The sequence below is a fragment of the Canis lupus genome, chromosome 23 (genome assembly GCF_048164855.1).
Source record: "Canis lupus baileyi chromosome 23, mCanLup2.hap1, whole genome shotgun sequence".
Taxonomy (NCBI): domain Eukaryota; kingdom Metazoa; phylum Chordata; class Mammalia; order Carnivora; family Canidae; genus Canis; species Canis lupus.
The window spans coordinates 27,950,360-27,966,614 of NC_132860.1; the positions used below are offsets into that span (position 1 = coordinate 27,950,360).

The window sequence follows — 16,255 nt, forward strand, 5'->3', positions numbered from 1 at the left end:
TGCTCAGTAGGCCTGGGCCCCACAGATACTGGGGCTTTGGCCTCGCTGCACACTCACCCTCTTCTGTGGGCTGGCAGCACTGTGAGCTGGGGGCTGCTGTTTGGTTTTGGATTGTATTGATATGTATGTTCTGTCACTTTTCTTACCCAGATGGAGAAATTTTAAAGTAAGTTAAAAATAAGTCTGACTTTATTAAACTGTACACAGATTTTTAAAGAGGATTTTATGTATGTATGTATGTATTTAATTTAGCAGGGGTGTCCAAAGGGGGAAGGAGAGGGGTAAGCAAATTTCCTTCCCTGGCTGGATCCTAGGACTCTGAGATCATGACCTGAGTGGAAACCAAGAGTGGGACACTCAACTGACTGAGCCACGTAGGCACCCTGTACACAGATTTTTTAGGGGTACTTGATATTCCTAATTTCACATCCACGTGCAACTGAATTTATTAGCAAAGAAGCTTTAGAATCGCAAGTTGTACTACTACTTTAAACACTAATGAAGTGTTATTTCCTTACAGTGCCACAAGGTTGCGGTAGTGAGAGAAGATAAATTGGAAGGTAAGTTTCAGCGACTTAGCAAGATTTTCCTCTTATGGTATCAGTGTAGGTACAGTAAAAAATCGCCCCCTAGCATCTGCATATAATATATTTAGCTACTTAACTGAAGAGCTGAATATTCCTTTTATTAGTAGTTTCTGAAGCATGTTAAAATAGAATACCACATCTGCCTAACTTCCCATTTTAAGACCAATAGCTGCCAACATTTACAAAGTACTTTTATTACAAGATTTCAAAACTCATGTCTTTCATTGCAAAAAACTATCATGAATGCCATATGGAACACCTCATCACCTGAAAAAAGGCAGTAGTCTCTAAACATTGTATTGTGTTCCATAACGGTTTTTTAGGAAGAAAATTAAAGAATGCTTTTCTGAAGTCAGAAAGTCTTAAAATAACTTCTAAATTAAATGTATCCTCTCACTTCAAGACTATTAATGCTATGGTTCTATTATTTAAAAATCCAGTTCAAAGGATTTTTATAACAGGGTCTACATTGTCTGGACATACACCTCAAGATAAAAACTGCCCTATTGTACTTTGTATACAAAGACTCCTACCAGTGGTGTGGTTTTCTTACAAATTAACTCTGAACTACTTAATGGTGGTGATGTCCACTTTTGTCTTTCTGAATTCCCCCACAGTGGTGGCCAAAGCGAGATTTATTCATTCAGTAGATACATAATGAAGCGCATTCCCTTTCTTCATGGAATCTAACATTTGTTCTTGTAATGTTCTTTTGTGTTTTTTCTCTGCAGACTTACCTGGCTAGTAGTATTTTGCTATAGAGTTGCTTTCTCTATAGAAAAATTGAGTTATATAATTGAGTCTTCTCAAATAGAAATTACTTATTTAATTATATGCTAGAGTGTAGGATTCTTCCCTGAAAAAAAAAAAAGAACACATCAAAATCATCATCAATCATTTATTAATATTTACTGAATGTCCACTGGATGAGTGATACCCTCACAGGTGTTGTACTTAGAACTGACTCACCACCACCTACCTTGTCATGATGTCTCAGTTGTAGACAGAAGAGTTGATGTTATGCTGTGTATGTGACTCTTTGGCCTTTTAGTGCTTTTTAGACCACCACAGATTGCAAATGGTTTTAATGCAGAAGGGTTTCTTGTTAAAGTCCCCACATGCTATGAAGTTTGTGTATTAACAGACTGCTTTTCCTGTTGACTTGTAGCAGTGAAGTCCAAGCTAGCTGTGACTGCCAGCATCCATGTGTACAGCATCCAGAAAGCCATGCTAAAGGACAGTGGGCCTCTGTTCAATACCGACTATGACATCCTTAAAAGCAACTTGCAGAACTGCAGCAAGTGAGCTCCTTAATGTTCCTTGTGGGCTTCTTTACGAATTGATTTTGTAAGATGTTTACACAGTGGCTGCCTCTTAAGAGTGAATGCCAAGTCTAGTAAAACCCCATTTATCTTGCAGTAAGACACATGCCTGGTTTTATTAGTACATCATAAGGTGAAAAATAGCAGCCACAACCCATACTGAAAACCCCAATGGACTCCCCATAAATCTATTTCTCATGTATTTATCCTGTCACCGCCACCAGAAATGTTTGTTGTGTCCCCTCATTACTCCCTTACCCTAGTCTCTACTTGTCTAAATCCTACCCATTTTTCAAGAACCAGTTCAGATGTCTTTCAAAAACTATTTCTACTTTGTTATCCCTCTACCTTCCATCAAAAAACATTTGATCTTCCACAGCCAGGATCAGATCTTGTTCATCTTTTGTATTCTTTGTATCATCTTCCATAAGGAGATGGACTATATAATACACAGGCTTGTGTTGTGGCTTTGCTGCTTAATAGTCTGGTGGCTTTGGACAAATTACTTAAACTCTTTGGCTTTGGCTTTTCATTTTTAAGCTTGAGCTTTGGCTTTTTCATTTTTAAATTAGATATAATAATGCCTACTTTGTGGGGTTGTACAAGGGTTCAAGTCAGTTCCCCAGATGTATTAAGCACCTATTACTTTGATAGGTACTAAGTGAGATAATTTGAATTCATTCCACAAAGATCTGATGAGTACCTATGACATGCCACACACTATAGAGTGAATATGGCCCAATACCTGCTTATGGAACTGATGGTCCTATGGGAGACAATTACAGTATCGTGTGACAGAGCTGTAGTAGGAGTAATACCATGGGAGGATGTTTGGGGAGTATTCATCCTCCACTTTTGAGTGAGGAGGCAAAACGAAGGCTTCCTTGAGGGTGTGGCAACTAAGTGAAGCCTGAAGGCCTGAGTAGAAGTAGCTAGTTAAAGGAGAAGTAAGAATGTAAGGACAGAGCTACGAGAAAACCTGATGCTTGTGTGGGACCACAGTCATTTTCTATGGCAGAAACTTAGAGTGAGAGGTAGGAAATAATGAGGTATAAGAATGGAAGTAAGTGTCAGATTATATGCTTTGACTACTAGGATAAGGAGTTTAGACTTTATCTGAGGGTACCTCTGAAGATTTTGAAGCCAAGGGATAAAATGATCAGAATTGTATTACAGAAAGATCACTTGGGAAAAAAAAAAATCACTTGGGGGTGCCTGGGTAGCTCAGTCAGTTAAACATCTGGCTCTTGATTTTGGCTCAGGTCATGATCTCAGGGTTGTGAGATTGAGCCCTGTATTGGGCTCCATGTTTAGCAGGGAGTCTGCTTGAGATTCTTGCTCCCTCTTCTTTTGCCCCTCTCCTGCTCACACACTTGGACGTGCATGTTCTCTCTCTCTAGATAAATAAATAGAATCTTTAAAAAAAAAAATCACTTGGCTGCATTGGTGAACATAGATCAGAAGGGAATAATCAAGAGACAAAGCCATCGTTGAAAAATATTGCAGTGATTCAGAGTGGAGATGACAGTTACCTGAAGTGTAGTAGTGATGTTGAGGGTGAAGAGGTATAAAGGTTAAAGAATCATGCTGTCAAAACCTGGATATTGTAATGCTTGGGGACCAGGGGTGGGGGATGGAAGTAGGAGAGGGGTGTTCATGCTGTTAAGGGTGATGGCCACGTGTCTGACTTGGGTGTCTGCTTAGGTGATGGTGTCATCACCAAGAAAGGGAATATGTGGGGAGGAGTAGGCTTGGGAAGAGAAAGAAAATGATGAATTGGGTTTGAACATGTTGAATCTGGGAAACTTGTGGGGAGTTCAAGTGGAGATGTCCATGCAATAGTCCAGAGTTCAGGAGAGAAATTTGATGTGAAGATAGAAATTTTGGAATCAGAGAAAATAATTAATTGGGCCACAGCAGTAGATATAGTCATGCAGAGAGAATCAATAGAATGAAAGAGGGCAGAAAGTAAAACTCTAGGCCACAATTACTAGCTATATAACCTTGAGCAAATTATTTAACCTCTTGGTACCTCAGCTTCCTCATCAGTAAAATGAAGCTAACAATAGTTCCAACATCAAAGGGTTGTCAAGGAGTAAATGAATATATATAAAATACTTAGAATGGTGCTTGGCACATAGTAAGCACTATTTAAGTGATAACCGTTTTTCAAAAAATGGGCAAGAGAAGGGGAGCCTAAATGGGAGCAACCAGAGATGAGAGGAAAATCCCAAGAGTATATGGGATTCTAAAAGCAAAGGAAAGCGTTTCAAGGAGGAACTGATTGACAATATCATACCTTGCTGAGAAGCAAAGTAAAATAGGAACTGAAGGGCAACCTGGGTGGCTCAGGGGTTTAGTGCTGCCTTCAGCCCAGGGTGTGACCCTGGAGACCTGGGATCGAGTTCCACATCGGGCTCCCTGCAAGGAGCCTGCTCACTCCCTCTGCCTGTGTCTCTGCCTCTCTTTCTCTGTGTACACACTCTCATGAATAAATAAATAAAATCTTAAAAAAAAAAAAAAAGGAACTGAAGAGTCCATTGGATTTAGTGATGGCCTCGGTAAGAGAGTTTTCAGTGGAGTGACCAGATTCTGGTCAACTGAATAAATGGGAGCATGAGAAAGTGGGACAGCAAATATGAACAACTCTTTCCAGGGAATTTGTGAAATGGAGAGAAAAGAGAGGTAACTAAAAAGGAATTGAGACTAAGGGAGGATATATACATTTTTAAAGTTGAGAAGGCCTTGAACATGTATTATTAGGAAAGAGCCATAAAAGAAGAAATTGGTTGAAGCTACTGGGGAGGATGGGATAACTGATAGAACCAAGTTCTTGAGGAGAAATAGATATAGACTTCCCGAACATAGTTTCTGAACTTCCATAAGAATAGGGGTTGTGTCTGTTTTGTACCCAAAATGTTCCTAGCAAATGTTTAAGCGTTTGATAAGTAACTGTTGAGTGAATTAATGATAGACATTAGTTCTTTTTTCTACAGCTCAAAACCTTAAGTATAATAGGCATACAGATGTTTATTAAATAAGTAAATATAATTACATAGCTAAAGAATAATAATTTATAAGTGGTGTTTTTTAGGGAAGGATCCCAGGAAAAGATGAATACCCTGATATGTTTATGTAAATTATAAGATTCCAAAAATAACTTGTATTAAAATGTTGTCATGGCATATGAAGCTCTAAAAATCAGTTATTCTGTTGTACCTAATAAGTAAGCAAACAGGAATAAAGGTGACTCAAAAGTTGAAAATGAAATTTGCTCAGGGACCACTCAAGTAAACATGGCAAGTAGAAATGTAGTAATAGGAAGCACTTTAATGAAATGTTACTTAAATACTTAAAGTATCATGGGTAGAAATGTGAAGAATTTATCTCCAATAAAGAAGTTTGTATTTGGTCCTGAGAATTATGGGCCAACTGAGATCTGACTCATTGTTTTGTGTGTTCTAAGAAGTGCTATGACAGGAAGAAAGTTGAAATTTTAGAACTGAGCAGATTCTTCTGCCTTCGGACATGTTCCCAGCCTAACTTGGTCTCTTCCTTATTGCTAGTTTCTGGTCCTGACCCTAAGGTGTGGATTGTAGACCAAATGGAGAAAGAGTCTGTCTCAGGGCCAACTTTAGATGTTGACAATGAAATGAAACATTGCACTTTTCCTCGTATGTGGAAGCACTGCAAGGCTAGAGAGGAAGACTAGTGGGTGAAAGGAAATGATTTCTGTCTGTTCTTAACTCTGGTGCACAAAATATTTGTGTTAGTATGGGGTTTTCTGAAATGGACCATATAAATCAGTGGACGATTCTTGGAGCTATTCACTCTAGCTTTGGGGCTGCTCAGTCTAAAGTTACTTCTAAAATTAAATGATTTATCAGAGACTTTTTCTTAGGCTGGTTATTCTAGCAGTTAATCTTGAAGTTGTGCTTGGTTGATCTAGAAAATTACTATTACCATATAGTTTCTTTCTTAACCTCCATCTTCTCCCACTCCAAGTTGAGGTGATACGTTGGAGAGAGAAACCAGAAGCCTCACTTCCAGGGACATCAGTTATCATTCTTTCACTAGTACTTCTGTGTGCCAGGTCTTGTACTGCATACCTAAAATACAAAAGATGAATAATGAATACCCTTCCTACATCCAAGGAGCTCTCACCTACCTCCAGTAAGCTAAAGACTGGGGGAAATTAAATGTCCTTTGTTAGAAAAGTTGGAGAACTTTGCTTTAAGTACAGCTATGATTTGTGTGAAACAGGCACATCTACAATAATTATAGAAGAGATGAATGTTCCCTTTAATATGCCACTTATACCGTTCCAGATTTCTTCACTTGGCTTTGGGCATACTTGTCTGCCTCTGTTGGTATTATTAGAAATTATTAGCAAACAACAGTGAAAGGACCACCAGTCATAGGAGCCAGAGGTTCTGTTCCCAGCTTCTTCCTTGTTTTAAAGCATGATCCATTCTGGCCAGGATAGTTGCCAGGAAATTTGTTAATATTTAAAGTTAATAATTTTGGTTCAGTCAATATTTATTGTATATGTAGTCCTGTAAGTTGAAGGTCTTTAAAAACAAGAGATAACCATTTGATTTCCCGAGGATAGTGAAAATACTAATCTTTTGTTATTTTTAGTGTGTCCTTATTGTTTTGAATTAATATACTTTCTTGAGAAAAGTAAAGATACTCAAAATGGTACAGTAGAACAGTTCCAGTTCTGTTATTAACTAGACGTATAATCTAGGGCAAGTCCTTCAGTGTCTCTCCAATACTTGTTTTGTATCTAAATAAGAGTTTTGTGCAAAGTAATTTCTAAAATCCATTTTAGTTATAAAATTTTCTAATTTAATAGTATTAGAGTTAGAAAGTATTATGTGGAAGAAGCAAGACTTTGAAACTAATGTAACCTCTGTGACCTCAGATTTAGTGCCATACAGTGTGCAGCTGCAGTGCCCAGAGCTCCTGCTGAATCCTCATCTTCTGAAAAGTTTGAGCAGTCAAATCTTCAAGTACAAAGTGAGACACCAGCCAATCATGAGTTGACAACCAATGGTCACAGTCCACCTACCTCCAAACAGATTTTACAGCAGCCCAAAGGAATAATGGGAATGTTTGCCTCTAAAGCTGTTTCTAAAACCCAAGATGTCAACAAAGAAACCAAAACAGAGACTAAAGAGGTAACAAATGTAAGTCTTCTTTAAAGGTATGTCTTTGTAGCTCAAAATGGTTAACTAGAAAAGCATTATAGTTCTAGTGGTAGTAATTTAATCACATAAGGTTCTGATATATAATAATATGTTCTAGTTTTTCTACTTTAGTCTGAATCCTTTAATTCTTGATATTCTCATCTGAAATAGTCCTTTTTCTTTCAATAAAGCTTCTCCCCAAATCCCTCCATTTCTTCTATAAAATGGCCCTGTGCACATTGCAAAATTGTTGTGTACAAGCCAATTGAAATAAAGCATACAAAAATACTTGAAAATTACAAAGTTCAAGGAATTGCGTATTAGCAATACATCATTTTGGGAACATCTTATATTCTGAACTATGCCATGTATGCTTTTCTTCTTAGTATATTTAACATTCCTGTTCTGTTTTCTGAATTTTCGCTTTTTTCTTTATCTGCTTCCCTTAGTTTTTTATTATTCACTCATATAAAGTAACTTGAAGTACACCGAGTTAAGAAGTCTCATTAAAAAACTATTTAAAAATACTCCCAAAAAGCATAACTATTGTTATTACTGTTAATCCCTTCATTGTGATTTTACAACTTCCACTTTGGGAAAGGAGAGGGGAGTGGAGAGAAAACACTGTGTGCCAGTAGTTTGATCTTTGCTTAAATCCTAACAGTTCAGTGAGGAGGAGAGATCTCCATTTTGTATGTGGTGAAACTAAGTGCTAGATTTTTTGAGTGATTTGCCTGGGTATCAGATTGCTATTAAGTGGCACAACCAGCATTCAGATCCACTTGTGATTATTACAAATGTAACATTTTAGAGGTTCTCCCCTCCACCACCCACCCCTTGTGTACCATATTGCCTTTGATCTGTTTTAATTCCATAAAACTAAGTAGTTTTTAAATATACTCAAAAGTTTAGACACATTCATGGATAGTAAGTCTGTAAGAACTATGAGCAACTAAACTTTGGAGATTAACATCGGAGGCTCTGGCCTGGATTTGTTCTTAAATCTAATGCCGACACATTTTGGCATGATTATGTAGTGATTGTGCCATCATGACACTGTGCCCTGCTATTGAAGAGATTGTTTACGATTACCACTTGAAGAACAGCCTAGATACTAGAAAAAAAATCATGTGTTTTCTGCTTTTAGGTATCTTCTGTAGGCAACAAGGCACCAGGAAAAGGGAATGTGATGAGCAATTTTTTTGGAAAAGCTGCTATGAGTAAGCATATTTTTACCTTCCTTTGATTAATCCATAAATGTTAGTATAATAACATATTTGAGGTAAAAGGCACCCTGTCCAGTTTTTGCCCATCTAGTATATCATTGTAGCCTTCCTGCATCCTAACATAAATTTTCAGTCTCCTCACCAGTAGTATATTGAATGGAAATAATCCAACTGGGATCCCTGGGTGGCGCAGCGGTTTGGCGCCTGCCTTTGGCCCAGGGCGCGATCCTAGAGACCCGGGATCGAATCCCACGTCGGGCTCCCGGTGCATGGAGCCTGCTTCTCCTTCTGCCTATGTCTCTGCCTCTCTCTCTCTCTCTCTCTCTGTGTGACTATCATAAATAAATAAAAAAAAAAAAAAAAAAAAAGGAAATAATCCAACTGGAACAGTGGATTTGATTTTATGGGTGAGCTGAGTTCAGTTTAGATCTCTTGGAGGGTAGTTTACTACTCCTGTTTTGACTTTCTGCCTTGAAAAGAGAATTTGTTTCATAGAGCTTTTGAAAATGGGTGACAAAATAGAAGGGAGGCTGCTTGGTTAAACAGTACAGTGTTGAGGTTAATATCCTAGGTGGTAGGGTCAGCTTGCCTCGTGTGACCATCATTAATTATTACCCCTGTCTCCCCAGGGGGATGCAAAAACAAATCTCTTGACTTTCTATAGTTATTTTTTTGCAAATTACTCCTGGTAATGAACTAGACTTCAGTATGAATTAGAAGGGCCCAGATGGTACTGGCCGTTTGAAAATAATACTTTTCGAGAAAACAAAATTGCCTTTATTTAAATTTTTTTTAAAATAAGAATTCATATGGAAAGAACCAGTAGTCACATATTTTCATACTTCTCATACCAAGTACACATCCCCCGAGGGTATGTGGCATAATACCAGAAAGAATTCAGGAGCCGCAGGATAATTATGGCACACTCTCTTGGACCATCAGTTTTACAAAGATCTTGTGGTAAGGCATTTTGTTACATGCCTATGCAAGCAAAATTAGTCAGAATTCTCCTTTCCCATGATGGTCAAATTAGTGGTTGGAGGAGGCTTTTGGGGAGATGGTGTTTGTTTGCCGTAAAAACTATCAGAGAAGGTTTTTGTGTTCTGAAAGTATATGGAAAATTTGATACTTTCAGGTTATTGGTAAGCATGTTGTATTGCAGGCAGAGTGCACAAGGAGGGCTCCCTACTTCTGTGAAAATTGATGGTGCTAAGGTCACTGGCTTGCATGGCTGATACTGGTCCACTGAACTGAATCAGATTATGTGGTTTCTTGGTGACTTTTAGGTCCACTTTTGTTTTGTTTTTTTTGTGCCTTTGTAACCAGTGAATTTAAAAATTTTTATTTCTAAAAAAAAAAAAAAATTTATTTCTAAAATATATAAGCCATGAATTTTTCCTAGTCATAAAAAAGTCAAGCCATACAGAAGTATACACTTATTTATTCATGTGTTTATTTAGGACATATTTACTGAGCAACTACTGTGTACTTGGTGCTAATATGCATGGTGATACAATGGAAAAATCTCTCCAAAGGGTGAGATCTCTGCCCTTGTCCTTAAATGCTAGTAGAGACCAACAAATAAATAAAGAATAAAATACTTAATGATCGTAATTGCTAGGCAGACAATAACAATAATAGAGTGGGGAAACTGGATAAAATAAAAGATATACTTACCTAATAAAAAGAATGGCTTTAAAAAGGATCCAGGGCTCCTGGATGGCTCAGCAGTTTAGTGCCTGCCTTGGTCCCACATCAGGCTCCTTGCATGGAGCCTGCTTCTCCCTCTGCCTGTGTCTCTGCCTTTCTCTCTGTGTTTCTCATGAATAAATAATATCTAAAAAAAAAAAAAAAAAAAAAAGAATGGCTTCTAAAGTTGATTTATTGAACAGATCTTTTTTAAGGATGAATGTTTAGACTAAAACGATGAATATTGGGCAGCCCGGGTGGCTCCGCGGTTTAGCACCGCCTTCAGTCCAGGGCCTGATTCTGGAGACCCGGGATTGAGTCCCACTTCAGGCTCCCTGTGTGGAGCCTGCTCCTCCCTCTGCCTGTGTCTCTGTCTCTGTCTCTCTCTCTCTCGTGAATAAATAAATAAAATCTTTAAAAAATAATAAAAATAAAACAATATTTTTATTGTATTTGACACATGACAAGATCATTGCAATGAAAATGAAGACAGTTGGATGAAAAGAGTTGTGGGGACTTTGAAGCATTTAAAACTTAATGCTGGACAATAACAAGTGTTGGCAAGGATGTAGAGAAGTCAAACCCACATACATTGCTGTGGAGAATATAAAATGATATGCTTGCTCTAAAAACAGTATGGCAGTATTTCAAAAAGTTAAACAATTATCCAACACTTCCACTCCTACATATCTACTCAAGTGAATTAAAACTATATGTCCACACAGACACTTGTACAAAAGTGTTCATAGCAGCATTATTCATAATAGCCTAAAAGTGAAACAACCCAAAGGTCCATCATCTGATGAATGAATAAACAAAATGTGATATAACCACACAATGGAGTATTACTATTATTTATTTTAAGATTGTATTTATTAGAGAGAGAGTGAGCACGTGCATGTGTGTGCACCCAGTGGGGAGCCTGATGCAGGGCTTGATCTCAGGACCTCAAGATCACAACCTAAGCCAAAGTCGGATGCTCAACTGACTGAGCCACCCAGGTGCCCCACAATGAAATATTATTGAGCCGTAAAAAAAGGAATGAGGGCAGCCCCAGTGGCCCAGCGGTTTAGTGCCGCCTTCAGCCTGGGGTGTGATCCTGGAGACCCAGGATCGAGTCCCATGTCAGGCTCCCGCACAGGGCCTGCTTTTCCCTCTGCCTGTTTTTTTTTTTTTTTTTTTTTTTTTTTTTCTCTCTCTCTCTCACTCTCTGTCATGAATAAATAAAATCTTAAAAAAAAAAAAAAAGGAATGAACCCATACTATAATATGGATGAACTTTGAAACATGTGAAATGAAAGAAGCTAGACAGGAAAGGCCACATGCTATATAATTCCATTTATATAAATTTCCAGAATAGGCAAATCTTTAGAGACTGAATGTAGATTATTAGTAGATTAGTGTCATGGGCTGGGTTGGGATTGGAGAGTGACTGCTAATGGGTACAGGGTTCCTTTTTGGGGTGATGAAAATGTTCTAAAATTAGACAGTGGTGATGTTTGCACAATTAAAAACCACTGAATTTTACACTTTTTAAAAAAATTTTGCACTTTAAAAGGGTAAATTTTTTGGTATGTGAATTATCTCATTAATAAGAACTTTAATGCTTAGTATGTGAGAAAAATTACAGCTTTGATGACGAAATTAAGAGGTCATCTGTATCTTATCAAGGTGTTTCATATTTCCTTGAGTATAAGAAGGAGATGCTTTTATTTTTTATTTTTATTTTTTTTAAAGATTTTATTTATTCATGAGAGACACAGAGAAAGAGGCGCAGAGACACAGGCAGAGAGAGAAGCAGGCTCCATGCAGGGAGCCTGATGTGGGACTTGATCCCAGGTCTCCAGGATCACTCCATGGGCCAAAGGCAGTACTAAACCTCTGAGCCACCCGGGCTGCCCTAGGAGATGCTTTTTATTAGTCAAATGCTACAAATGACTTGATCATTAAGATTAAAAGAAAGAAATATGATTACATTTTCCTTAACCGTAGTCTGAGAATGTTTCAGTGAACTGCCTCTTTGCCAGCTAATTGGCCAATTGTAGTTGCATATGTGAATGAGTTGAGAGTTCCTCAAATACTGTGAAACCACAACAAAGAGTAAAAACTCTGGGTACTGAAACTGTTTGGTCACTGGTATTTTAATTAACATCAGTTTCTTGCAATTGGTAAACTCAATGCAATAGCCTCACTTTCCTTATCCCAAGAGGGAGGGAGGAAATAGTTAACAGTTTTTTGTAATTTTAAAACAACTGCTATCAATGTGATAGAAATTCTGTAACAGAATTCATTTTTTAAAAAGATTTTATTTATTTATTCATTAGAGACCCAGAGAAAGAGAGAGGCAGAGACACAGGCAGAGGGAGAATCAGGCTTCATTCAGGGAGCCCGATGCAGGACTGGATCCCAGGACTCCAGGATCATGCCCTGGGCCAAAGGCAGGTGGTAAACTGCTGAGCCACCCAGGCTGTCCCATGTAACAGAATTCAAAATGTGCATAAACTTTAAGGATATACATGCAACTTTAGAGAACTGGGTTTTTTTTGTTTTGTGTGTGTGTGTGTGTGTGTGTTTTTGTTTTGTTTTGTTTTGTTTTTTTTTTGACTATCACTTTAGTCCCTGTTCCTAACAAATTACTTGGCACATAGTAGACTATCGGGAATGATAGATTAATATTGCACGGTGAGGTTATATATCATACTGACTCGATCTCCTGGCGATGCATGTTTACTCTCGTACAATTTGGTATAAAAGTTTGAGGAGTACTGATACTTGAGAAGATCAGTTTTGAAAAGGCAGGGGAGAATGCCGTCATTCTCTGATAGATTCCACCATTCAGAATTCTTAGTAAAGTCTTCAAAAAAAATTAAATATAAACAGATTGCATGTTATACTTTTATCCATCATCTGTTCTTTCAAATACTTTATAAATTGTTATACTAAGCAGTGTATAATGGCTAAGGCTAAGGTATCAATGTTTTTTTTTTATATATATATATATATATACTATAGCTGGTTTAAGCTATTTTACAGCATATAACCAAAGCTACTTATTGAAGAACGTTAGCTGTTCCCAGCTTTGTATGAGTATTTTGTGACTTCTCTTGAAAAAAACTATTATTCATTATAGCACAAAGGCTATTCTTATATATATAATTTCTCAGATGGCTAGGCCCATCTTGCTTGCATTTCTTAGTCCTCTGCACAGCATAGTAGTTGTTTTTGTGTTTTTCAGCTTGGTGTAGAGAAAAAGGTAAGGATTTTGAGGGGTTAAAGTGACCTACATTCAAATCTTGACTCAGCCTTTTTTATCAGTGTTACCTTGGATAAGTCATGTAACTTCACATACTAATCCTTTTTAATCCTTAAAGTAATCTCATAAGTATTACTTCAGTTTTTTTTTTTTTTTTTTTTTTTTAGAGAAGATTGACCTTTAGGTCACTTACCCAGAGTAAAACAATTTGAATCAAACTTTTCTGATTCCAAAGTAGTCTTTTAATTATATATCATTAAGATAGTAGTGAGATAATAAGAGTATCCAGGTTTAAGAAGATAGAAAACAAGATCTTGGTATGAATTTCTGTTGTCACTATTTGAAAACTGTGCTCTTGGGACACATCTTTTATCCCTCAGACTCTTAATTTTCTCATCAAATAAATAAGAATGATGTTACCTCATAAAGTTGTATTTGCTTTTTGTAAGCCCTGCTTTTACTATTATTTGGCCTGGGGGCTGTGATATAATGAGGGATTAGCAAGAGGCAGAAATGAAAACAGTTATAGGTAGGGTGGTAGTTGGAAAGGAGAAATGTTCTCTGACTAGACCCTGAGTTCTGTTAAGACAGGACTGTTTTTTATCCCTTTAGCCTCTGCCTCTAACAAATTACTTGGCACTTAGTAGACTGTCAGAGGAATGATAGATTAATATTGCACGGTGAGGTTATATATCATCTGCTATACTGTATTTGTAGATAAACTTAAAGTCAATTTGGATTCAGAACAAGCAGTTAAAGAAGAAAAAATAGTGGAGCAACCTCCAGTGTCTGTCACTGAACCAAAGCTGGCAGTCCCTACAGGCCTGAAGAAATCCAGCAAAAAAGCAGAGCCTGTTAAGATGCAGCAGAAGGAAAAAAAAAGGTAGGAAAATTTTGTTGCCTGTAGGAGAAGAGCGTCTCTGCTGGGGGTGAGAAGGTCTGTTTGGGCTTATTGACATGCAGTTTTCAGTTGAGTACTAAATCCCACTTAATGCCTTAGGGATACAGCTGTATAACCAAAATGAAGAGAGAAGCTAAGTAGCTTATCTAGTGAAGTAGAACTGTGGAATCAGCCAGTTTAGATGATTTAGAGCCCAAAGCCAGAGTTTTGGGCCCCATCGATCTAAATTGATTGTCTTTTTTTCTTTACTTTGTTTTAAATTTGTGGACATAGCATAAGTGTGCCTGATTGTGTCTGTTTTGCACTTCAGATTGCCAAGTGAAGGGTTGCTGTTTCCAGTTAAATTTAAGAGAAAAAGTTCTTTGTTTTCTTTTTATATCAATGAGTTTATTTTTCAAGTGGTAAAATGTAATTAGAAAAGAAAATAAAAAGCACACAAGCTGTTAAAAATGGATCCAGGAATTTGAGACACTACCTCATAGTTGGTAGGAATTAGTCTGTTGAAAGAAATTCTAAAGACACTGTCAGCACTGATAGGCCCAGAAATACTTGACTTTTGTAGCAAGACTGGGGCTACTCTAGTAGAAAACATCAACAAAATGCTGAAGTTCCAAAGGGTCAAGGCTCTGTCCAGTGGGCCTTACCTCCTAGGAATATGTGATGTGGTTGGATTAAAATGTCACTATCCCATGGGAAAGGCACTCATGGTTGATGGCTATAGCCAGGTTACAGCCATTTCATTACCAAGTATGATGTTAACTGTATGTTTTTAGTAGATGCCCTTTACCAGACAGAGGCAATCCTTTTCTATTCCTAGTTTGCAGAGAGGTGTTGTATGAGTGGGTGAATTTTGACAGATGCTTTTTCTACATTTATTGAGATGATCATTTGATGTTACTGTTAAGGTGGGGAATTTACCTTAATTGGTTTTAAAATGTTAAACCAACCTTGCATTCTTGAGATAAACCTCACTTTGGTCATAATAGGTTATCCTTTTTATAAATTGTTGGATGCTATCTGCTAATATTATAAGGATATTTTTGCCACTGTATCTGTGAGGGCTACACATCAGTTATTTTCTTTTCTGATAATGTCTTTATCAGATTTCAGTATCAAAGTTATGCTAGCCTCATAAAATTAGTTGGGAGCAGTGTCCTTCTGTTTTCTGAAAGAGTATAAGATATACATTATTTTTTTTTTTCGTTAAAGGTTTGATAAAATTCACCAGTGAATCCGAGCCCAGAGTTTTCTTTGTGGGAAGGTTTATTTTATTTATTTGATTTTTAAAAATAGAGCTATTCAAATTTTCTTGTTTCTTGTTGGGTCAGTTTTGCTTATCTTTTTAAAGGAATTTATTCTAAGTTGTTGAGTTTATTGCCATAAAGTTCCTAATACAGCTTTATTCTTTGAGTATCTGTAGAATCTGTACTTATCACTACAGATTCCTTCATTTTTTCATTCCTAATATTGGCAATATATAGTTTTGTCTTCTTCTAATCAGGGTTATAAAAGGGTTTATTAAATTTATTAATCGTTAGCCCCAAAATAACAATTTTTGGCTTTAATTTTTTCTATTTTATTTCATTGATTTCTGCTCTTTGTTATTTTTTCTTACTCATTTGGCGTTTAATTTGTTTTTTTTTTCTAGCTTGAGTTAGAAAGGTAAATTGATATTTAAAGTTACATAAGAAGTAAGTTACTTGAAGATAAAAACTATGTCTCATACATATTTGAGTAGTGTGATAGAGTATCCAGAGGAGCTAACTAATGTCAAGATAGAGTCTAGGTTTTTATTATGTCATTAGAATCACCTTAAGGTCTTAAGTCTATACCTTTGCCCATATTTCTCTTTAAAATATTTATCTCCCTTTTTTATCTGATACACTTCCACTTAGCTTTCAGTTTTCAAATAAGAGTTTTGTCCCATAGCATTTTATTCATCCAGTAATATTTATCACATTGTCTCCTGTGTATTGGTTTTTATTTCTCTTGCCAGAGCTTCTTGAGAACAGTATTTTCTTCATCTTTCATCCTCGGTGTTTAGCAAAGAGCCTCTGTATACGTAGTAGCTGCTTATTTAATGCT

General features: G+C 36.9%; 1 protein-coding gene across 13 annotated transcripts in view; it reads left to right on the forward strand.

Moving 5' to 3' along the window:
- Nucleotides 1–16,255, forward strand: part of POLD3 (DNA polymerase delta 3, accessory subunit) — a 51,065-nt gene that overhangs the window by 20,929 nt on the left and 13,881 nt on the right. For 7 of the 13 annotated variants that reach the window (XM_072794607.1, XM_072794603.1, XM_072794600.1 and 4 more), the window contains exons 4-9: nt 521–560; nt 1,756–1,888; nt 6,837–7,101; nt 8,249–8,321; nt 12,341–12,454; nt 13,987–14,152. In XM_072794607.1, the coding sequence (XP_072650708.1) occupies nt 521–560; nt 1,756–1,888; nt 6,837–7,101; nt 8,249–8,321; nt 12,341–12,454; nt 13,987–14,152 (791 nt within the window). The remainder of the gene's footprint in view (nt 1–520; nt 561–1,755; nt 1,889–6,836; nt 7,102–8,248; nt 8,322–12,340; nt 12,455–13,986; nt 14,153–16,255) is intronic. The other 6 variants (XM_072794604.1, XM_072794599.1, XM_072794605.1 and 3 more) reach the window with 3 other exon arrangements.